This window comes from Antedon bifida, chromosome 5, assembly GCF_963402885.1.
Source record: "Antedon bifida chromosome 5, ecAntBifi1.1, whole genome shotgun sequence".
NCBI classification, from domain to species: Eukaryota; Metazoa; Echinodermata; class Crinoidea; order Comatulida; family Antedonidae; genus Antedon; species Antedon bifida.
Window position 1 is genome coordinate 1,950,861 of NC_136230.1, and position 26,508 is coordinate 1,977,368.

Consider the following 26,508-nt stretch of genomic DNA (forward strand, 5'->3'; position numbering starts at 1 on the left):
TTATTATTTCACGGAGCGTAACGTAGTTTGCATAACAAACAAATATAATTAGCATACAGAACATATGTGACAGATTTGTCTAAATTCTAAATCACGCACCATCAGAATATTAAAGCCTAATATGCAAATGTTTTATTATTGCTTTTCACACAAAAAAAAGCCATGAAATATCCTAAAAGTAACCAACAAAATGATGATGAATGAAGATGATGCAGAGGAACCATTTTCACCGCTTCGTTGAAGAGATCTCAAATGAGAGCGATTGTCAGAACAGTCTCACATGGGCTCAAACGAAAATGGTGTATTACTAACCAATTAGACCTCTTCAATTCAATGAAGATCTTTTCAAATTAGATCCTAACTTCCGAAAAAAGAAAAAAATACTATTACTGTATACCAGCCTAGTTCCGTTTACCTAAAAGATGGAGAGGTGTAATGGTGCATGATTTAGAATTTAGACAAATTTTGCTCTTAAAATCAATCTTTGTTCCCTGACCACATTCACTTTAAAAACTTGTTTCTTGAACAAACGTTACTAAATCTAGTTTAAAATGTAGACCTCAAGTTGTTTGACAGTCAAGGGAATACCACCTATAGACAGGTGAAATGTAACGCAACTGTTGGGCCCAAAATAGTGTTCTTATTTAAAAACTGACCAATTGAGCTTATTATCTGTAATTGATGTTTAAATAGAACCTCAGACACTTTGACCAACATTGTCTGAAGCACGGAATTTAGAGAGTTACTATTTAACTGTCGTCCTACTACACGCCCTCGTGTTAACCCTTCTGAACCCCGGTTCGTATTAGACACGCCACAGATGTCGGCAGATAAGTAAAGTATGGTTGTTATCTCGATATAACACACAACCCACGCAAAAAAACGGGTTTAAATGTCTATAAAATGAATATTTTTTTGTATACTACAGTATAACCTTATGGGACTACCACAAAGCAATATATGTATCACCGAATTATTGCTTTGTTCAGCTTCTTACTTTACTTGCGTACGTAACTTAAAACAGAGTTCTCAATTGGGAAAGTTTGCGACTTAGAACCTTACTTATTGTATTATTAATTAATGTGCAGTAGGCCTAATAGTAGGCTTTGTTTGAAGTTTGGAGCATGGTGTGTCTAATGAAACAAAATGATAACAACTAAAATTTGTTATTTATGCATAGAAATAATAATAATTATTTAACATGTCGTGAAAGTTTCCAATCAGCATCAAATATTTAAGCATGGAGTACATTTAAGCGGTTCATAATTAGGAGATGATACTATTTCTAATTGAGTTGTGGGCTATCCCCTGCAACTTTTAATTCCACTTGACTCTTCTTTACTGATAGTTCTTTATTTCCTGTTGTGTGGGCGATAAATACACTTCAGACATGCATAAAATACCATCAGTAAGCCCACTGATATTCCCGGTTTCTTGTAAGGCTAATGTCCTCCAAGCTTACATTTTCTACCCACCCTAATTAAACACCTTTTTGACAACATTAAATGTATTAAAATTAACCAAATAGAGATATCTTGTTTCCATGTGGCGCATCACTAGATTGTGCAGGTTTATTAAGTCCAACAGCAGTGGCATAACGGCTATGTTCGCTCACTGGCTAAAACGAGGGGCCCTGAAGCGTACAGAGGCCCTTGAGCAGAGCCCAGAGAAACAGGCTTTAAAATATTTTGGAAAAAGGCTAAAAACGCCCAATGCAGTGCAGTGCAGTGTTGGAGGGTCACTCCAGCGTTCCTAAACCAGGGGTCTCGGGCTTCTGTGTTAAGCAACTTTCCAACAGTTCACCTACTCATGTACATTTATCCAAGCAAGTTTCAATAGTTGCCTAATATTCTAGTGGTACTTCGGAAAAAACAAAATATGAGTTCTTATTATCTAAAGTTCTGTCTACACTATCAAACTTTTTGGCTATTCTTCACATATATTGTACTATTTATTTATGTATGATGTGAATAATGTTGGTATTGATTAAAACTTTATGTGACAAAAAAATGTGATGTGCCCATATATGGACATGATGATGTCATATCACTACCACATTTGGACATATCAATACCATATTTGAGCACATCACACTTTTTTTGTCAAACTAGTTTGATAGTATAGACAACTTAAGCTTGTGTCAATCTACGCTAACTAAAAGCTGTTTTATCTATTTATTTATTATTTTATTGAGAGGGATCATAACCAATCAGGTGTAAGACTTTAGTATTGACGCATAACAACATTTTAGCCTTATTTTTATGTATATAAAAGTTCAAGTTGCGGTTCTGGATTCATACTACTGTATTGAATTGTTTTAAAGTTCTTAAATGCTGCTGCCTTAGGAAACGTTAACAACAAAAACATTGTATAAACAGAGTATTTTTTATTTTATTTATATATTATATACTTATTTTGTTTCTTTTATTTACATATGAATGCATTTAAATCTATTAAAACTACCAACCATGTATATTTTAAATTAACCGTATAATATCAATTGAAAATGGTCAAAAGTACATGACCTATATATTATTATGTATAAAGTTCATATACTAAGTAGCTATGGATACTTAATTAAAGTCCGCCCACTAAGTGAGTGACATCGTTCTGCTCAATTTCTACTTATTTCCCTGTCAAATTCAGCGTTAACAAACAGTTGATGCCTCAGCCCCCACTGATAAGTTCATACTCATCTATTGACCAGTTATAGTTCCTAGTTCAGAAATTTATCCAAATTTGGGTTCCAATGTCGGAACTTTGTGTATCCTGATCACACCCACTCAAGGCCTTGGGTTTAAGCACAAGTTTTTAAACATTTGATTTGCTTCAGTGAACATGGATCGAATGTCCAGTTATAAAAACCAGAACGGAAACTCATTTAGAATTCCAAAGGTTAAAAAAAGTTCCCAACTTCTTTTTTAATTTTGTAATAACAAGGTTAAAACAAGGGGTGCAAAGATTTTTTAATCAGGGTTGGGGAGATCTTTAGATTAATACTCTGAAAAACTAGATATTAGATAACAATTTTTGTTTTTTAATAAATATCGAAAAGTAGAAAGTATGTTCATACTTTCATTCATACATACATTTATTCATCAACAGATAATTTTAACATAAATTGAATATTTAGAACAAGAAAATACAAAAACTCGTGATAGGGCCACAAAATAGAAGGCGAAACCGTCTGTACTTTATGGACAAAACAACTAAATCGAAATATTATGACCACATGGCTTAGCTTATAATAATAATAATAATAGGTTAATTAATTAATACCATTTTAAATATGATAAAAACTATCAAATGGGGGGTAGCAGAGTGTTCTCTGCGGCTCCTACCACTCAATGTATGTACGGTAAACATTTAGCACAAAAATCAAAGCAGAAGTTTAAGCGGAAACATGGCTGTGTTTAAGAAGCATACCTTGAACCGTTATATTAAAGTATTACTTTGAATTGCTTGTCATTTAACATTTTGAAAGGGAAAAAGAACAGGTGGCGTCAATGCTCACCGAATACGGTAATAGTATTCAACATAAGTCATTAAGGAAATGATAACAGCACATTATTGTAACATTATAAGGTGTTATAATGTGTTTCAGGGTTCAATTTCTTCCTGATAACTTTCATTATAATGTAATCATATATCAAGATTATTATATTAAAGATGTATTGTCCCCCAAAAACATGAAAAATTAAGAATATTCAGACGTTGAGTAGGCCATTTTGTAGTTTTAACAAAGTTTTAATCACTTAAATAAAAATAAAAAAATAATGTTTTCAGTTATAAAATGACAAAATAAACGGTTAAATTCAACCAAAATCCCATTGGCTGACAGCAATTGGACTATTTTTACTTCACCAGTAAATTACAGTTTTATCAAGTAAATAATTTTTTTTTTGTAGAAAGTGAATAACTATTTTTTAATATGTGATATTAAAATGGCATATTCAACAAAAACATTTTAAAAATTATTTTTTCAGGGAGACATCTTTAACATTAAGAGTAAGCTCGAACCATAGACCTACTAATTTATAGGTCCATGCTCTAACCACTACTACAAAATTATAAATAGGGAATGTTTGAAAATATGTAGGGAAAGCCAACCCAATCGAGATTCACAGCCGGAATCTTCTGCTTGATATGCAGATGTTCTAACCATTAGACCACTGAGGGTGGCTTTCATTGTATGGTTAAATTCAATAGGATATAACCACTCTTTTAACTACCTCGTTTTCAATTGGAAACAAGAGAAAAACTTTTTTTTTTAGCCCCATAACATTTTCTAAACATAGGGTGATGAGAATGACAGTGAGTTGCATTACCCCTCAGGTAAGGGGGTCATACAAAGGGGTGTCCGCTTGCTTTAATAGGGAGATTTCAATTTGACCTATGACCTAGGTTTGTCTGGACCAAGAATCTGCCTATCTGCATTGTCTCAATATTCAGAATGCACACAATCATTTTTAACATAACTGGTCCCTACAGTAGGTTGTTGGGAAACGAATGCTCCATATTGTAGGGCAGGTGTACATGTGGCGCACTGCTGAACTAGTCAATTTATATAAGAAACTGGGTCAGTGAAGCATCCATGTTTAGAATGCCTCTTCCAGAAAATTCTTACAGAAATGGACGTTACACTTTCCTCTTTTTCTAACTATACTGTAGTATACCACTCACTAGTTAAATATAATTTTTAATTACTAAAATAAATTTGTACAGATAATGATAAAATGTATTACTATCGCATGGATGAACATTTGTAGATGACATGTACGCAAAAAAAATTTCCGTCATGCGTTGGACGTCTGTTTTTACAGTTTTAGCATGGTCATTTTACACTTTGAGGAAATTTTACTTTAGGGAAAGCCCCCTTTTGGATACCCTACTAAGCTATTGTAGCCAAGTTGGAAACCATTGTGCATTTTTTCATATTATATGGAAACAATGTTTGTTATTCCGAGGTACGTGGTAAATGATAAAAGAGCTGTTTGGAGTACCAATTAGCACATATTGTATTATCTAATTCAGTCTATTCATGTGCATTTAACATTGAACAAATAGTTTTATCATATTGTGCAAAAATATGTCACTTTTGTTAAACGAGACTTTTGGAGCTATTTCAGGATAAGTGACAATTACACCCAGAATTATAATTTGATTGAAAGGATGATGACTTTGTGTGTTTTGAATGATTTGTACGAGATCAGCCTTCATTAAATGGGTCTACCTTTCATAAATTTAGGCCTCACATTAATAAGGATGCGGAATATAGATCTTTATTCGTAAACAATTTAACATTTTCGAAAATTGTTTTCCTTGTGAAGATAAGGTATTAAAATACTTTTAAAATTAATTTTTAAAAATTTTTTTCCTTGCGAAGATAAGATATATTAAAATACATTTAAAAATAAAATATGGTAAAGACGTTCAAACATTTTATATTGAATTAGAAAGTTTTCTTGAATACTATATGTCTCATTAATGCAGGGTTGTCCTAGCATTCTATTCAGGATTAAAGCTCTGTCTACACTATCAAATTTTATGTGACAAAAAAAAAGTGATGTGCCCATATATGGACATGATGATGTCATATCACTACCATATTTGGACATTATATAACTACCATATGTAGGCATATACTTTTTTTGTCAAACTAGATTGATAGTGTAGACAGAGCCTAATAATAGAAGAATAAAAAGAAATGATTATACAGTGCCCTCTGTTTTGTCTATTATGAAAACATATTAGGAAAGTTTGTGTCTATTGTATTTGACAAAATACGTATTATACTATATGGGAAATATTCAATTAGGAAACAATATCAATTGGGACAATGTGTCCGTAAACTGTATCTATTAAACAATAAAAGAAAGTATTAAATATACTAATGAGAGGAAAGCGTTTCAGACATAAAAGTATGTACATTATATCTATCAACAATATGTTATAGAGAAAGTGTTTGATAAATTATGAACAACACAACTCTATTTCACCGCATTGAGTCTAGAAGTTTTCCTTAATTCCGCGTACAGTAGCCCACTGTCTTGGCAATGATTACTTCTTCGTTGTCTGGCAAATTATATCTAAAATCTCCAATCCTATGGATCAAGTTATAATTAATTACTTGTTGTATCAATTACACATTCAGTTTTATTTTTAGATCTTCATGATTTAATTTCTATTTTAACATTCTTTACAACGTTAGCAATCATACTACAGTCAAGTACTCTCCTAACACAGACACCCTTGGGTTGTCCTAATAAAGTCTGGTTTTCCAGAAATTCTTAGTATTTAACAATAATTTGGAACCCTTGTAAAGCCAAATGTGTTTAGTATCTATAACAATATTTTGGAACCCTTGTATTCCAAATGTGTTTAGTATTTAATAATAGTTTGGAACTATCTATCTATCTACTTTACAACGTAGAGACACACTGTTTTCTGGAAAGTCTTTTTATAAAACATTTTTAAGATTAATAAAGGTTTTTAATGAATAAAGTTGATATTACGCTAATTACTAAATTGAAATTTGTTGTAAAGCTCTGTCTACTCTATCACAAAGTGTGATGTGCCCAAATATGGTAGTGATATGCTTAAATATGGTAGTGATATGCTTAAATATGGTAGTGATATGCTTAAATATGGTAGTAATATGACATCATCATGTCCATATATGGGCACATCACATTTTTTGTCACAAAATGTTTGATAGTGTAGACTAAAGCATGAAGATATACAATATAAAATAAAAAATGGAAAAATTTCAATAAAAAACTTTAAAGAAACTGTGAATGTTGTCACATGGAACAATTTCATTTCATGACAAAAATATTTTCTAAAAATTGTGACAAAATAAACAAGGCCTATTGAACAAACTAACTCCAAATCCAAATAAGAGAGTATCAATGTTTCTATCATTATGATCACCCAGTATGATCACGGACCTCCCTGATATGATATGATGTTTCTGAAATAGAAAGATGGTAATCTATTTGTTATTCACCATTAACAAATATCGGTAATACTAATTGTAATCTTTCACAAATGCGTGATTGGCTTACCCTTTGATTACCTTACTTGGAAATTCTGTTTAATCAGCCAATACAAATGACAATTATGAAACTAAATTGAATCTATACAAATACTTTGCAGAAAAGGTAATTTCCACTTCTATAGCATACCTGATGTTTTACTGAAGGCCTATTGCTATATTTGTGCATACTTATTATTTGTATTGTAAATAATTCCTGGAAATGACAATATAACTGATTAGTAATGTATTTTATATCATCATCATCATCAGTTATGCCTCTCATCTTGCGACATGACGCATACCAATATTTACGCCACCAGGATGGGGTTTCATTTTTCATTGTTAAACTGATTATTGGGTAATTTTCAACAATTCTTTAATATAATATTCCAAGGTTATCATTACATAATATATTTTACTGTTTTGCAATGCTATATTATGGCACAGTTACTCAAGAAATAACTCTAAAGGGGTGTTACCCTAAAGGCCTATCTACATTATCTTTATGTGACAAAAAATGTGATGTGCCCATATATGGACATGATTATGTCATATCACTACCATATTTGGGCATATCACTACCATATTTTAGTACATCACACAAATGTTGACAAAACTTAAATGTGCTGCTAGTATTTCAAATCAGTAATCTAAACTGATTACAGTAATTGTCAACAATTCTTCAAAATAATTTGCGATAAGTTATTCAAAAAGATTGAACATGATAATAAATAAAATACAGTAGAACCCCTATTAAGAGACACTTTTTGGACCAATCAAAATTTCCCTTTAATAATTGGGTTGTCCCTCGTGTTTTAACATATTGCGCCTCATTTGTTTCGTGAGAAAGTGCTGTGTCATTATCTTTTTTACGGTATAAAAAGGGGAACAAATCATCCATTATTATTTACAATGTGCCCATCCCTATTCCCCCTACTTTACTTTTGTTTGAACAATTTCTAGGGACTTTTGATCAGTATTTCCTTTGGTATTGACTTTTGTTTGTTTAATGTAATTATACCATGGACCTATAAATTATATGAATGCATAATTATATTACTTATCAGTAGGCCTTATTGTCAGAGACATTGCAATAACACAAATAAAAAAGTCATGTCATCCTGTTTGTGACAAAATATTATTTTGTTATCAAAAAGCTCTATATTGATCAGGAAATGCTGCTACAGTATTTCTTGTTTGGTCGTGTCATTTTAAGTACAAACGTTCATAAAATACAAACAAAGTACACAGAACTTTTGACTATGTTTATGTCCTAAACTATCGATAACTTAAACTAATAACAAAGATACGCTATCTACGTTGCATACCTTTCAAGTAGGCATATTTAATGTATTGTACTTATACTTGCTTGTAAGGCCTAGATTATTTTTGTCTTATTCGGTACAATCGCAGTGGCTTCAACATGTTTGGTGATCGTTGCGGCGCTTATTATATCCACCTTAATGCAATAGAAAATTACAGGTGAGGGTGGGAGATTTAAGATGTATTGTCCCCTTGAAAAAAAACATTTCAAATTTTTCTTGTTGTATATGCCATTTTAATGTCACATAATATAGTTATACACTTTGAACAAAAATTGAATCGAAAAAATAGATATTTACCTGAAAAAACTGTAATCTAAAGTAAAAAATAGTTAAATTGTCTGCTAGCCAATGGATGTTTGGTTAAATTTTTGGCATTTTATATGAGAAACCATTTTTTTTTTTTTGGTTGTTTTTTTTTAGGATTAACTTTATTAAAACTACAAAATAACCTATTCAAAGTCGGATTTAATTAATCTTCAGTTTTCATGTTTTTGGGGAACAATGCATTTTTAATAGCAGTATTGGACTTTTATATTATATATTAGCACGCTTAATCGCTCATAAAAGTCATACTGCATCATTTTTGTCCGTATTTTTTTTGGTCTTCCAACTGGTATTTTTACTTTCTTGTTATCTATATATATATTGGATTTTTAAGTTAGTTTAATCAACTTCGCAGTCAGTATAAAGGAATTAGAGCCAGCTTTCAGGTTGGGCTTTTTTACGTCAATTTAGCCAGTGACCAAATTAAGTTCAGTGTGATTGATACTTAAGTCATTATGTCGCTATTAGGAAAGCATAGCAAAGTGTTGATCCTACAGTTGTTGTTATTACACCGCGGCACTTTGACAATTTAAATTACTTTGATTGTTTATGATATATTGAAAGCGTGGACATGTTAATATATGTTGAAAGTATAAATTGATTCTCTAAATTGTTTGATATTTATAATTACCATTTTCTTTATTTACATTTCTTTTGTTGTTGTTTAGTTTTATTGTTTATTAAATATGATACTACTGTTCACCGCTGGTTATTAATGATATTAAGATGAAATATTGGATTAGTTCCGAGTATCATCGATATTGTGGTTTCGATATTAAAGCTAATGTAAGTTTTGGGGATTCCCATTTCTAACAAACAAACAGATGTATTGTATTTTTATAGTTTATTTTGTATTTACTGTTTGTATTGTTTGAGGATCCCTAATGATCAGCTGATGCTGGATGGATCACCCTCATTAAATATTGTTAAAATAAAATTTAAAAATGTGTTATATCAATATTAGCGTGTGATTATTATGCCGCACGCATAATCGCATCGTTCAATAAATTCTTTTCAATAGAACGGATCATGATCATTTCATATTGAAATCTTTTGCATTTCCTTGTTCTGCACGGATTCATTTTCAATTTCATTATGCAGATTTTTAGAATTAAAATTAGGACTAATACAAATTATCTTGATCTAGAGAAATATTATTAAGTGGTCCAAAACTTGCTAATAATTTTCTTTCTTATAGATGCTTTAATTGTAGAATGTAATTTGTTTTGTTTGTTTATTTCTGTGCTCTGTTCTGGGTTGACCAAATAACATAGGTGTTTAGCACCTGTTTGGTCTTTCCTTGCCTTTTATATTTGTTTTGTCTTCTTTGTATTGTATATGGCAGAAAATTGAATAAATAAAAATTAAAAAAATATATATATATATTTTAAAATCAATTTTATTCAAGCCTGGATGGATCGTGACAGGGTTTTTTTGCAATTAAGAAAAAGTAAAATATATGAGATGGGTATATAGATAGCAATTTTACCAAATTGACTTCATATTTTCGTTTTTCTTCGGTGATTCACCCACTTTCGATCGATCGTGAAAGTCAAATGGAAGAATCGCAACTTTTCAGACAAGACAAGGAATGACCCGGTTTAATGTTTTTAAAGTAATATAATATGCGTTATTTTTACAAAACGTCAACAATTGTAGGGATAGTGTCTTTAAAGTAGTTAAGTACATGTACTAATTATCAATACAAATCATTTCAATTGATTGATTGATTGACAGCTGTATGAAGCATTGCATCTGTGCAATGTTACAGCAGCTTAAATCAAATGTTAAAAGTACTGTTCACATCCTGAGGGGATTCTTTGACCTAATTGTAGTATTTAAAACGTTATTTCCCGCTGTCTAGACCGATTTAAGAGACGCTCACCGGCCCTTTGCTGAGTGTGTATGCTGAGTGTGTATCCCACCCACTCAAACCAAGTTGGGTGGAACACTCCACTACGAGGGTTAGCCTGGATTTAGTCGTCATCATGTTAGCTTAGTCTAACTGACTTTAGTTCCATTTCCTTTTTTATCAGAGAGGTGAAACTTTGTATGTATAAATAGCCACACGATGGAAGGTTACACACACATGATACAGAGACTACCTGGTGCAGTGAGACGCTACATGATTATTCTTCTTATCCATTGGAGCATATGACACAATCCAGTCTTTCTTTCTAGTGACAGTTTCTATATATGTAGTCAATGCTTTTCAAATGAACAGGTATGTTTTGTTTTTTTTTACTTTTGGAAAGCGTATTAATTAAAGCGTTTTTATTAAATTTGTCATTAGGACAAAAACAAAAAAATATTTGTTCGAATGCTGATATTTTAACCATCATTTTCATTTTTTGGTAACTTGGTTAAATATTGACAAATGAAAATGAAATTTTTTGGGTGAATTGAATAATTTTTTTTACAAAACACACTATTTCCTTTTAAAACATTTAAATAATCACTTGACTTGATAATGGAAGGAACAAGGTACTGGTACTAACTTTTTGGAGACTTGCCATTAAATTAAAAAATATTGAGTAATAGTATTTAAAGGCACCGGCAAATATTGACCTTTCTAACAGTTTTCTAGTATACTCCTGGATGAACAAATATTATTTGATTGCGACAAACTGAAGTTAATAATAATAGCAGGCGTTGAGTTATGCTTTGTTTTATTTTGCTATTCCATTGAACTTATAAAAAGCCCACATAAAAACATGTACACACATGTACTGTACTTGAATCTCCTGTAGGCCCTTGAAAGATAAGATTGTCCGAATACAATAGTTTGTTGACTTGGTTAAACAAAGATACAAACTTAATACTCCACCCACCCACCCACCAACATTACCTCCTACAGTTTTCTGGTGTGCAATTCAATTGAAAGAACCTTTTATTTGCTGTTCGCTCAAGCGTATTATTCAACTTTGTGCAGCCTTATTAGTTCCCACCTATTTGAGCAATTTCTTTTATGTTTGATTAAAAATGAAAAGATCTTTTTGGGTGGGGTTACATTAAAAGTTGTTTTTGGCAAAGTCATGTTCTAATATTAACACAATACCACTCTCAAGCTAATTTACATTAATTGAAGTTAAACCAGTGGGTATAACTAAACAGTGAGTATATTTACCTAAATAGGTAAAGTGGAAATTTATTTCAAAATGTACTAATACGGTAATAAGTGTTCATTCAATTAAAATGAGTGGGTATTATAATAATAATTATATAAATTTGTCAATATTTATTGACTTAAGTAACACTTGCATATTTTAGTGTGATTTTCCATTTTGTATCAATTTTTTTTTTGTATATGGAATATTTATTCTGAAATAAAGTGATCAATTTAATTCAATAATAATTTGGGTGTAGCTAGATAATGATATTTATTTGGTTACCGATGAATAATAACACGGAGTAAGAATTACCAAAAGCCAAAACAGATTCTGAACGTATCCTATACATTACAGTAAACTAAAAATAAATATAACAAAATTTAATTTAAAATATACATTGTGAAACAAATTGAGTCAGAGAAGCTTTCATGTCTTTTTGAAACTGTGAAAAAATATTCACTTATTATTATTATGTATTCTGACCTGTTTTATTTTTATATTTATTGGTAAAAACTATGAAAACAATTCTTGAAAAATGTACTATCAATATTATTATTATTTTATAATATACAGTAATAATTTTAATAGCTATTTCTTGACAATCAGTATCTATGACCTTATGTGTGTTTTAGTCATGGTAAACAAACAGATATATAAATACATTGAATTATGAAATAACAGAGAATTGAAATAGTTGTTATGTAATCATGGAGATAAGATTCATAGTTACATATTATTACTCAACAATTCTCAATGTTATTTCACTTCAAAATAGAGGGGGTGTATACCCACACAAATAATTAAATTTAGTCGTCAACTTGATAGCCAATAGGCCTACCTGTAGTGAATCACCAATATAAACTACTTGTCTTTATTATCATATACTTTAGGTAGGTGGGAGTGTGCAGCTAACCAATCAAATCTGTCCAATCAAATACAGCAACATATAATGGAACAGTCCACTTATAATAAAACTAGTTGTAACATGCAGCAGTGTAGGATTGTGAGTGAAGTAGAAATGACAAGAGATAGTCAGAATAGTCATCAAGAAACTTGTTCAATGTGTCCTGTGGCAGTCATGGAAGACCCTCCTAAGCAAGACCAAACTGGGTCCGAATCATTCTACGATCCTTTACCATCTGAATTAAAGCAACAGGATGAATCTACTACGTTTATACAGAGTGGAGCTGCTTCTCTTGTACCAGATATAGACAGACCTCAAGTACCTAGTCCAGACATACCAATGGCAAGTAAAAAATTAATTAAGTATAGATTTGAAGCTGAAAATGCTATCAGGATTGCTAAAACTGATTCTGAAGCTATGTCTGCAAAATCTAGGCCTGCTATAATACAATGGGCGCCTAGCAAGGGTTATCAACAGAGTGAACTCCATATGCACGTGAAAGAAACTGCGGGCCGTTTGAGTACGACACAGCATAAATCAACGGCAGTAACGAATTCTGTTCCCGTTCATAGTAGCCCTGTTATGTCGCAATGGACTAAACATATATACACTGATAAGGATTTACATATAAACCATTCAAAAAGACATGAAAATGAGACTGATTTACCAAAAGGAATGAAAGTACATTGTAAAGAAGGAGAACCAAATAGAACGGTAGATTTAACGTCAGCTAGGGAAAGCCAGGAAGCAGAGCATGCACTTGATTTGTCAATTTCAAGGAAAACTCCGTCCCCAACAAATAGCACTTTATCAAGATCAAGCACCCCTTTGTCACCAACCACTATGCCTTTGACGCCCAATAGTCATACAAGTTTTACCGAAAAATTCCAAGCTTTAACAACGGACGAACCTGTCCCGCAACAAACTCAATTAATGTACATGGACTTAAACCGTTTGAAAGAAATTTACACTCATAATATTAACGCGATGGTGAAAAGCCAAGCGCACGATAGTAAGTGGCAGGACAACATACAAAATCCAAACACTACAAAGATTTACCCACGAGCGGTATTAGGTAACGGAGTAAAGGCCGCACCCGTTACTGTTAACGTTCAAAACACTGAATCCGGGAAAATGTATCAATGTCAACTGTGTAACGTAATGTTTAAACATCGTCACCATGTTGTTCGTCATATGCGTTCACACACCGGAGAGAAACCGTTCCAGTGTCAGGAATGCGGGGCACGTTTTGCCCGTAAATGTATCTTGACGAACCATATGCGAGTACACACAGGTGAGAAACCTTTCATTTGCCGTGAATGCGGTGATATGTTCAGTCGTAAACATCATCTTGTAATACATGTGAGAACGCACACCGGTGAAAAGCCATACTGCTGCGGAAAATGCGGGGCTGCGTTTTCACGGTCTCACCATCTCGGACGTCACATGAAAACGCATGAACCTAAGCGAGGAATTGACGGAGCAGAAAATACAATAGAACAATACCAATGTAGTAAATGCCCCGCAAAGTTTGCTCACCCTAATAGTTTAAGTCGACACATAAAAACTCATAACTTTTCTAAACTTGATACTTCGGCTACTGTACCGGCGGTATTCACTTCACAAGCGCCAACCAACTTGACACAAATCAACCAACCGTTAACAAATACTTTCACCTACCCGTTCCCGACAAGTTTTGGATTTGCTCTTCCAAGCAGAAGCACGGCAGCACAAGATACTATACCCAGAGTAAAGAATGAATTGCCAGATTCAAATCACGTCGCATACAAGTTAGATAGCATTCCAATACCAAGAACAGATGTAGTTATTCCATCTTCCTCAGGGTTTAGACCTTTGACCTCGGTTTCCGCATCTCTTTCGTCGGAACATTCCAAAGTAATTAAACAAGAGCTAAGTGACTGATACATATCTTACCTGCTAAGCAGGGAATTCTATTTTTCTACTGTAAAAATATTTTAATATTTCATGTAATATAATTATTGCTAAAAATTTATATCCAGCCTTTTGCCATGATTTACAAGAATATTAAATTAATAAAAGAGTAAGATCATATTAAAAATATATATATATTTTTTTAATATTTATTTGTTTTTGGTACATAATTGTATATAGAAGATAATTCAATATTTTTTTTATTTTTTATTTGAACTGATTGTAAAATATTTGAATGTGCAAAGTTTAATAATAAGTTTAATACACTATTTATTTATATAGGGCATCTTGTATTAACTGTATCTTCCAACTCCTAGTTTGTTTTAAATCTAAATAATGGTATCTTTTTTAAGCTGTACTGAATTGCTCATTGAGCTAGTCCGATATTCACACCTTATTACAAGCCTTTGATATCACGATTGTAGATACTTTTTAATTCGTACAATTGCAATACAATATGAAGAGATATCTTTCAATTCTCAATATTACATAATAACAAGTTAAATTTTGCATGCTCTGTAGAATGGGGCGCATAAGCAAGCAGTGCTTAGTGCAAAAAGTGATGCCAATTATGATGTAATATTGAGAATTTCACACCATTGTTGGTGCTAAAACATAATATATTTCACAAATAATGTGATATTTAATTTTGTAGTGCTAAATAAAACTATGCAAGTAATATTAAATTTAGAAAGATATTTAAAAAGGTCTTCAATTATGAACCTTTGAAAATACCAAAGATTGAATTTTAAATTTTATATTAAACTTTTCTTCAACAATATGGTGATCACTCTTTGAAACTTTCACTAAACTAAAATTTCTGCAATAATTTAAATAAATAAGCAATTTATATTTATTTTTATATACTTTTTTTATTTAAAACTAATGATTGTATGAGTGTATATAAAAAGGAAAATGAAGTATTTGGTAAATAAAATATGTTTGCTATATACAAACAAATACAATGGTATGTTGTTCCTCTTCTGTTGTAGTTACAGGGCGTATACAGAATTGTTTAATGAGCTAACACCACAAAAAGTCCCATGTGTCTCCTTAATAGGGGTGGTGTCCCCTGAATATGGCTATTTCCCTCATGCTTCTCATATCCCCCTAGTATGTATCTTTCACGGGGAAGTTTCCCCTAATAAAGCTATGTCTACACTATCAACCAATTTGACCAAAAAAAAGTGTGATGTGCCCAAATATTGACATGATGATGTCATATCACTACCATATTTTAGCATATCACTACCATTGGGCACATCACACTTTTTGTCACATAAATTTTGATAGTGTAGACAGAGCTTAAGAGTGTCTCAAAGGAGTGGTTCCGTTCTAGTGTACCAGTTTTTAAACTCGGTTGTAAAGACTTAACCTATAGACTACATAAAAACCAAACGGTGATTTCACAGTATGTGGCAATACTGTTTATTTAATATCTGATGAGTTGGTTTCACACATAAGTATGTGGCAACAGTACTGTCAATTTGATTGGTTTAATATACCTAATCCTCCATTTATTCTACCACAGTAGAGGAACATTCATTTCTGGTTTGGTCATGATTAGTAGAAATTAATAATTACATATTATCTTGCACAACAATGATCATATTTAATTTTGGAAAAATATGCTTTCGAAAAATGCATAATAATCATACAACAAGGAAATACCAATAAATAATAATTGTTTATTTATTGTTATTTCTGCAAATAGACCTATACTGTACTGTGTACCGGTTAATAACCCCACTGTTCCTCCATCGTCATTGGTTAGTTACAAACTGTGTACGTGTGCTGGTGCCAATATTTTGCTCTTGACATAATAATGGGTGTCATCTGTAAAAACGAACAAACATTTGGCTTGCAAAAGTCGCATACGTCAGCTTTTTGATTTCGTGTTTACTAAAGATTGGTTCCCACTAGGACGCAACGCAAGGACATGCGCTGAACGTTCGTAGGATTGAATTAAGCTTGGTTCCCACTGACGCAACGCAAGGGCATGCGCTGAACGTTCGTACGATTGAATTAAGCTTGGTTCCCACTGACGCAACGCAAGGGCATGCGCTGAACGTTCGTACGATTAAATTAAGCTTGGTTCCCACTAGGACGAAACGCAAGGACATGCGCTGAACGTTCGTACGATTGAATTAAGCTTGTTTCTCACTAGGACGCAACGCAAGGACATACGCTGAACGTTCGTATACGATATAAGCTTGGTTTTATACTAGGACGCAAAGTAAGGGCGCAAGCGCAACGCAAGTAAACCAATCACAAGGGATATATTTTTCTAACTGGTGCTTGTCATTGGTCAACTTGCGTTGCGTATTAGTGGGAACCAAGCTTTGACAATCCTTGTCTAGAATTTTGTCGCAAGGATCGGCGACTGGAAAATACCGGTAATAATCTATACTACGTAAAATGATTGATTAATGATAATATATCATAAATGTTGCAAATTCTAACTTTTTTTCTATGTAGAATGAAATAAATAAAACAAAATAACAACGCAGTTCGCTGCTGGTTTGATAATTTACGTCATGTCAACAACAAAAAAGTAAAACATCACAAACGTAAAATCCAACCCCCACCACCCCCAAACAAATTACATAAAATGATGATACACTGTCACGTGGAATGGTATACATATCATGTGGTAGTCTGATGATAATTTTAACGACTATTTACTCATTCCTTGCACATAATATTATTATCGATGGCTTTTAAAATATTATGTAATCGGCTCCACAGTTTTATTTGTATCCTGTACGTAAACAAAACTGATCATGGGCCCCATCAGTCGATGGTCAGCTGATCATTGGGCAACACCCTATAGTAGTAGAGTATTGGTTTGCTCTCTGTTGGTGACAATTCAAGCAATCAATTCAACGAATTTGTCACGAATATGCATGTACTGCGGTAGTAGCCTCCTTCTGCGGTAGTACTTTGAATTACGTGTAATCGTTGCGCACCACATTTAACGCCTAAAGCTCTGTCTACACTATCAAACTTTATGTGACAAATGTGATGTGCCCATATATGGACATGATGATATCATATCACTACCATATTTGGGCACATCACGCTGGGCACAGTGCTTAATGCGTGGTTCCCACTAGAGGCGCAACAGCGACGTAACACAACGTAAGTGATTTGACCAATCACAAGCGATGGATTATTCGAACTGTTGCTTGTCATTGGTCAACTCGCTTGCGTTGCGTCCTCTAGTAAGAACCAAGCTGAAGCTTTAATTGCAATTAATTGTTATCTTTTTCTTCTGATTCGCAGACATTTTTATGACAATTGAAATATTAGGCCAATAATTTGGCGTAGTTATAGCTCGGTAATTTAAAAGCACGTGACTTTTTTTTAATCGGTAACGATAGGGAGGCAATCTTTGATAACAATACATTCAAACTGCAAACATTTTGATTCAATTGTGTTATTATTGATTTAGCTCACGTAATTTAACATCACATCCACAATCATCGTTATCAACTTATAATTAACTAGAGGGTACTCCGAGAGTACAAACCTCCGCCTACTGTAAAATTCCCCTACATAAAATTCCCCCTGAATATTTTTTTTTCCAACATTTTTTTTATTAGTTCTAAGTGTAAATAGGCTAACTGCACACTACAAAGTTGTGGATGACAGTGTGGTGTAATGGATATGTATCCAGCCTCTCACAGTTGAGATCGCTGGTTCAAGTCCCGCTGATGTTTTTTTTTTTATTATTATTATTTTTGTATTTTTTTTTTGTGGACCTTGATCTTTGACCCTGACCATTCCAAATCCACAATTATATGATGAGTCATTGATCATTGTGGCTAAGTTTGGTGAGAATCGGATAAAAACTGTGGTCTCCAGGCAGTAAAATAGTTTTTGTCAGTTACCTTCCTTGGCGGAGGTAATTACCTGTACATGTCATACCTTCAAAATTTAGAAGAAAAACAATATTACAACGAAGCAGTCACAATGTATAAAATAATGAATAACTTGACACCATCCTACTTAAGAAACAGATTCTATGAACGCAAACAAACATATAATACTAGATCAAAAGATATTCTAAGTTTACATAAGGCAAACACTGAGTATAAAAAGAAAAGTTTCTCTTATTCTGGCGCAAAGCTATGGAATAGTTTAGGCCTAAATGCTATAAACTCAAATGCAATTACAGCTCCTAATATACATATATTTAAAAAAATTATAAATGACCAAAGATAAAATATACTTGAAACTCTATGTTTTTCATGAAATCATTTTTTTTTTTTTTTTGTATAGTTTTTTAATTATATGTACTGTTAATGATAACTTGTGTAAATATTTTTGTAGTAAGTAACGGCCTTGTGAAAAACACCAATATAGTGATTCAAGTGTTGCATCCGTTTTTAAATAAAGTTGTTATTATTATTATTATTATTATTATTATTATTATTATTATTATTATCCGTACCTCGGTGGCATACCAATACCACGACATGACTCAACTTCAATTATTTTTACCTTGTTATACCACACCATATTACAAGTTACTAACTCCGTCGTTTGTCTCCCTTTTCGAACGATTCTTCCATAAAAAAACAAATGTTTTCACTTATAAATTGACAAATACATGGTTTAAAAATTCAACCAAAACCCCTTGGCTGTTAGCCAATTTGACTATTTTTTGCTTTAAATTACAGTTTTTTCAGGTAAATCATTTTTTTTTTCGATCCAAAATTAGTCAAAGTGGATAACTATTAGATGACATTAAAATGGCATATTAAACAAATAATTGTAAGAATTATTTTTTCAGGGGGACAATACATCTTTAACAAATGTTATTGTGAATGTTAGTTATATAACATTACAAACGGTATCTCGCAATGACGCGAATGTATAACAGTATAATATCCCACGGTCTAGGCCTATTTATTCATGAAGTAGAAGAATGGAATCGGCATTACGTCACTCGTTAGATTTGTTTACCATTGTAAATATTATTATACAAATATATACATGATGAAACTATATGATTTCAAGCGTTTTCGAGAATATGCTTATTTATCATTTATTTCAGCAGCGTTATTTTAGTATATTTGGATTTCACAACTACCATTCAACTTGTTTTTACATCCTATCATAAAATGTATTAAACATACGTTTTATGTGAGATCCGCCTGATCATGCCAGAACCAGATATCCCTGGGTAACACCGAATAATGTATGTACGTCAGGGAGACGACACTTTCCATGTTAAAATAACAGATAATATGTCAATTATGATTTTCCCACCACACTATGATGAACAGTGTTTTATCGAGGATGTCTCTTAAAACCACAATTTTAATCTACATTTTTTTTCTATTAATCAAAAAATGCAGTTTATGAAATTACACCGTGCATGCCAAATATGGTGAAGTGAAAAAAAAGTGAATTTGAAGTCTTTGGGGGTTTTTTATCCATCATAATATGTAGCAACAATACAACAATGGGGTACGTGAGATATGACTAAAAAACACATGGGCGTTAACCCATTGAGCATGATGCATGAAGTGTTTATATTTTGTTTATTATTAATTATTTATATTAATTTGTGAACAACAACAATTACTATCTATAGGCGTGTGTTGATATTAAATGAATGTGTCTATCCCGTGACGTCATCATTTCAGGAGGCGACAATACGAAAGTAAGCCAGAGGCTAAAGTATAACAATAGTTTGCAAAAGGAGGTTAAGTATACCCTCAACATCTACTCTTCCTCTCACCACCCCTTCCATGGTCACAAACCACTCACGCGCGCACGCGCACATTATACAGGCGGCGTTTGGCATAACGTAGGAGCGCCTATAAAACAAATCTAAATGGTTATATTTCTTTACGTATTAAAGCTTAGGCCTACATATTTTAAATAAAAGTACAGTATATTGTGTCTACGCAATTTTACTTTCGCATCCATGTTAATTGGTCAAGTTACTTGCGTTGCGCTTACTTACGCGCTTGCGTTGCGTCCAATGAGAACGAAGCGCGACGGATTTAATCCTAACTGTCGGTTTATAAGATTAAGAGGTAGTTCAATTTTGATAGTGCAATGCAACTGAGAGTGTTTCGAAATAGAAATTGTGTTTACATATCTCATTTCAGCTAATTAATATTAAGAAATTTGTCTGGACCTTAAAAATCGAAACCATTGTGACAATAAAAGACGAAAATATACGATAGACTAGACATAACCAAAATAGGCTACCTGTGGTTTTGAGAAGTTAGCGGGGTTAGATCATACAAAGGCTAGGGCGTCCCTTGGCATCTGTGAGGAAACGTTAGATTGACGAGGTTTAGGGCCTAGAGGATCTGTTTTAAGGGGATTTGTGGTGTTATGTCTCGCCTAGCCAAGCAGATGACCAGTCAAATCAAAATTAAACCGCCCACCTCGTCCCCATAGAGTTAAAACAACGGGTCAAGGTCTTAGTACTGCTTGTAAGGATTATCATGGATGGCATACTCCCGGCTGACTGCCTCAGACAGACGACGACGGATGAACTTGAGAAGAGAAAGTTAAATTATGACGACATGGCGGGTGGCGGTAAAAAAAAAATACGCAGACGATAAACCAATAATTTCACCGCCCAATTCACCTCACATTCTTAAGCTCTGTCTACACTATCAAACTAGTGTGACATGCCCTAATAATATGGTAGTGATATTCCCAAGTATGGTAGTGATATGACATCATCATGTCCATGTCTATATATGGGCACATCACATTTTTATGTCACATAAAGTTTGATAGTGTAGACACAGCTTTAGTTATTGTCTGTTTATTTTTCACAATCACGTACATACAGATCATTTTATCCATCATACAAACAGTCCTCATTGTTTTGTATACGTTTTTTTACGTTTCCGATGATTGTTATCAATTCATTGGTTTCATTTGTGTTGTTTGTTTGTGTGACTATAGTTGTTTTCGTTTGATCAACACGTTCGCACGTTTCATCTCCACATTTCTTCTTCTAGACTTGCCCCAAGTCTGACTATTTATATTGCCTTTTTTTTTATTATTAGTCCACTCGTCGGCGTTTCGATTTTTGTTTGGAAAATACGTATTTGTGAGCTCAGTTATGTCTGAAATGCCTTTTGTGCCAAAATAATTATCTTTTTTTGCGAATCTTAATTCGAAATACGGTCTAGAACCCACTACTTCATTTCATGAAAAAAACCCAATTTTAATGTTAAAGTACAAAGGAGATCTAGACAATAGGCCTATAGTGTATTTTTACGAAAGAATGTATAGGCCTAAACCAGGGAAAATTACATAAATAATGGTGGTGTAATCCATGTAAAGGTATATTCCACCCATTTCACGTCAAGTAACATCCTCATTTCTAACAAGGTAACAAAACAGTACTTTAAAATCTTTGTATCTCGGATTATTTTTTTTAATGAAAAGATGTATTATTGGTGCGAACCATGTGACGTCAATAACGCTTATACGTCATCGCAATGGTTTAACATGAGTTAAAAGTGAATGACGCATTTCCGTTCTTGTTTGTTATTATTTTATATTAATATTTGTATCATCTAAGCCTCGTCCGTGATCATTATTTTGTGGTCGTGTTAATTATTTGTTTAAAGGCTAGGCCAGGCTTATACTTCGTAAACCAAAAGTACGAACAACAATATAATCATTGTAAACTCTCTGCATAGATATTATCAGACTTAATAATATCATATTTATTACATTAATTCTTTTTAATATACATATTTGTATTATTATTATCAACCCAAAGGCAAAATACTGAAAAAATACAAAATAAAATAAGCACTGAAAAAATGACAATGTTGTGGGTATCAGTGGCTGGATCTCAATGGAGATACAAAATAAAATAAGCACTGAAAAAATGACAATGCTGTGGGTATCAGTGGCTGGATCTCAATGGGGATACAAATAAAATAAGCACTGAAAAAATGACAATGCTGTGGGTATCAGTGGCTGGATCTCAATGGAGATACAAATAAAATAAGCACTGAAAAAATGACAATGCTGTGGGTATCAGTGGCTGGATCTCAATGGAGATACAAAAAAAAGAAGCACTGAAAAAATGACAATGCTGTGGGTATCAGTGGCTGGATCTCAATGGAGATACAAATAAAATAACCACTGAAAAATGACAATGCTGTGGGTATCCGTGGCTGGATCTCAATGGAGATAAAAAAAAAAGCGAAAAGCTAAATCAAAACGATAAAGTAAAACAGTCAGAAACGTTAGCATGTAGAGCTTTCGGGCAACACTAGCATAATATTTATTAGAATAGGTTCATGTCTATACTATATTTAAGCGATTAACTAAAAGTGATTTTTTTAAATTAATTTTGGTTCCCAACGCAGCAACGCAAGGATACCTAAGCAGCGCAACACAAGTAAATTTGACCAATCACAAGCGATTGATTATCGCTTGTGATTGGTCAACTCGCTTGCGTTGCGCATACGTCATATGTCCTTTCTTTAGACGTAAATGTGACGTCATTGCCCTTACCACCAGAATCCATCATAAACAATATTAACCACACGATAGACCTACTAATGTTTTAATTTCCACTATTTCACAAATATTAACCTTGTTATTAATATCAATAACTGATGATATACGATCTTTATTAAATCACCTGGGGTCACGTGTTTCATCGTGACGTCACATTCAAATAGACCTTGCATTACGTAACCCTTAAATATTGGACAATTGTGTTACTATGCATGAGTAGTAGCCTACGTATTATAGTTTGTTATATAACACGGAGGAAACTATAAGCGATATAAGTTTGCTGTAAAGGTGTTATTTTGCGGAAGTTATTGTGTTGAGTGTTCCGTTATGCATGGTTGCGCGGGCGGGTGGTGGAATCACCTTATATATTATCATCATGCTATTTTACCGTTATTCATTGTTTTGTTTTGTAATATGTTTATTTACGATGATTTAATGATTAGTAAGAGGGATTAAAAAACGCTTGTTACAGTAATTACCATGACATTTCCCGGGACATTTCCACAATGATAGCTTTACATGAGTAATGCAGTATAACCTCTATTTTAAAGGACCTTCGGGACCATTGACTAATAGACCATATAATAATATTTTCCCCTGAACAGATTGGTTTTGTGCAGGGAAGCGTAAGTTCACTTTTCCCTGGTTTTGTGTTCATTGTTTTCCCTCATTAGTTTCACGGGAAAGTGTCCCCTAACTAAAGGCCACTTTACACAGACGACCAGTAACGGTAATAATATAGAGTCTATGTTATAACCATTTTACACACAATGCGGAGCGGACAGGTTCCGCTCAGGATAGGTACAGATTGTACACAAAGTAAGACTGTATATGAATATGATATGTCAACATTCTATTTTGAATTAAATTAAGCTGTTGTTTTGGTTTCATTCATTCATTCATTAGTCAAATTTTAATTACAAGTAATTAATAATACATAAGAAATGGGAATTAAATGTTTTAAAACTCCAATAAATTCAAATAGTATAGAAACACAGTGAATAAGGTAAAAATAACAGCAATTGTGTCAAATTGTTCATCACAGTCATAATATTGATGACGTCATGAACACGCAGGGGATACGTGTGATTAAGAATGACTGGTAAATTAAAGCTTGGTTCCCCCACTGGGACGCGACTCAAAGACGAAGCCCAACGCAAGCAATTTGATGATCCATCGCGTCATGATTGGTAAAATCACTTCGCGTTGCGCTAAAGCGTGGTTCCCATGGCCACTAGATGCGCAACGCAGGGACATACGCGCAACGCAAGCGAGTTGATCAATGACAAGCCACTGTTTGAATCCATCGCTTGTGATTGGTCCAATAACTTACGTTGCGTTACGTCCTTGCGTTGCGTCGCTAATGGGAACCAAGCTTTACGTCGTCCTTGCGTTGAGTCCCAGTGGGAACCAAGCTTAACAAATATAGAATGTAGAACAGGCCATATGGTAATCAATAGTCTGCTACTAGAGGAGGAGTGTGCAGTCGAGCGTTGAGTGGGTGGACTTTGTGCCCCGCGGGAACGAATGCCGAGTGGGTGGAGGAAGACGAGGCATGCCGACACTCACTTCCGAATCGCTGTATAATTTAATTGTTTTAGTCAACTTTGTATAAGATTTACTGAAATGAAAGAATTTATTTAATTACGAAGTTTATTTTTTGTAATTTTCGTTTAAGTGGATCTAAGTTTAGCCGCGGAAATAGAGTGACTGCTACAACGGTACATGATAATATTTTGCCTTTACGATTCGTTACGAATTAAAACGCGTTTGAACGAAATAAATCATTGTTTGAACGAATTATTAATGTGTTGAAACGAATTGAAATATTAAAAGAATATAGCGATTTGTGTCCCTCTTTTATTCAATTCAATTCAAACATTTATTTACTCCTTTCATATTACAAAATTTATTTCAATGTACAATATGTTGGAAAAAAAATTTAGAAAGAAGAAGGTAGGTACAAGCCCAGAAAGATGAAAAACACATCTTGTGGAGGGCGTACCTATCATTGAACGCGTTTAAAGCTCTGTCTACACTATCAAACATTATGTGACGAAAAAATGTGATGTGCCCAAATATGCACAAATATGGTAGTGATATGATATATCATCATCAACATTTTTTTGTCACATAAAGTTTAATAGTGTAGACAAGGCTTTAGGTATGGTTATCGGTTTCGTTATACAGAAATTGAAAACGAGAAAATGTGTCTATTCAACTGGGAAGAATCGTGTTTTAAATTTGAAAACTGTAAAAATTAAAACAATATTAGTGTAATATCCTTGTCTGGAGAAAGTCTAGATTTGAGACGTCTGGATTATCAGAACAGCTGATACACTATACTAAATCCCTCGCTCCTCAGAAATGGAAACTTTAAAGTCTGTTCGTACTTCACAATCGGATCGGGGAGGTGAAAGCAGACAACTAAGACACTACAATTGGATTATGTAAATGTCATGCAGTATTACTACTATAGTTATAGTGCTATATTAATATATATTGTATACAGTACTCCCCCTTGGGACACCCCTTTTCAGAGGACGTACACCCATTGAGGAGACACTTTTCCGTGAAACGAGGGGAATTACTGAAATATTACACTACTCAGGAACATTTCTCATGTTAAATGGACGGGACACTTTTAGTGTGCCAAATGGTTGATTTAACACCTATAAGGGGATATTTTTTCACAAAAAAAAAAAAAAAAAAGATAATTCATTTATAATTTCTCTGGCTTGACAGTTTTCTTTGATGAAACGTTGGCTGCTCGGAGTCTCAATTCTCAATATATTGAGTCCAGAGATCAAGTGTTAGTGGTATATTTGGGGTTTTTTCCCCGCGAAACAAGGATACAATTTTATCATCGATGTACAACGATGTAGAGGGGCACGCAAATGGGTTGACCTATCACAAGCTAGTGTTCGAATGACCCATCCCATCGTGTCGTCGTGATTGGTCAATCCTTGCGGCGCGCGCGTTCAAGTGGAAAACCAAGCTTACTCTAGTAGTAAGGAAAGGGTTTGTATGTGAACTTTTGATATTACTACTGAAGTGTCATGGCCGTTCCGCGTCAATCAAAAGCAGGCTTTAAAACCGGAACGGCAATCGATCCTGTTTTTCCATCCTGTTCCTCTATAATTGAAGTGTCATTGAATCCGGGTGTACCTACTAAGGTTAGCTATTTTCACCTGTGGAATTACGTGCAACTTTCAACTATTTGATTGATTGAGGATTCGATAGTACTGTATTATAAAAATCTTATATAGGGCCTACAATAAAAACATACAATCCTTCTTAGTATTACAATCACATGAATTAGAAATT

The 26,508-nt window shown here is 33.3% G+C and overlaps 1 protein-coding gene across 1 annotated transcript; it reads left to right on the plus strand.

Annotated features, from left to right (window-relative positions):
• The first annotated feature begins 12,777 nt into the window (after window positions 1–12,777).
• Window positions 12,778–15,668, plus strand: LOC144842827 (uncharacterized). The gene has a single exon (XM_078699376.1). The coding sequence runs from the start codon at window positions 12,784–12,786 to the stop codon at window positions 14,623–14,625; it is 1,842 nt and encodes a 613-aa protein (XP_078555502.1). The 5' UTR covers window positions 12,778–12,783; the 3' UTR covers window positions 14,626–15,668.
• Window positions 15,669–26,508: the final 10,840 nt, after the last annotated feature.

What these genes read in the sequence shown, in the direction of transcription:
- LOC144842827 (XM_078699376.1), top strand. Translation starts at nt 12,784, where the DNA reads ATGCAGCAGTGTAGGATTGTGAGTGAAGTAGAAATGACAAGAGATAGT.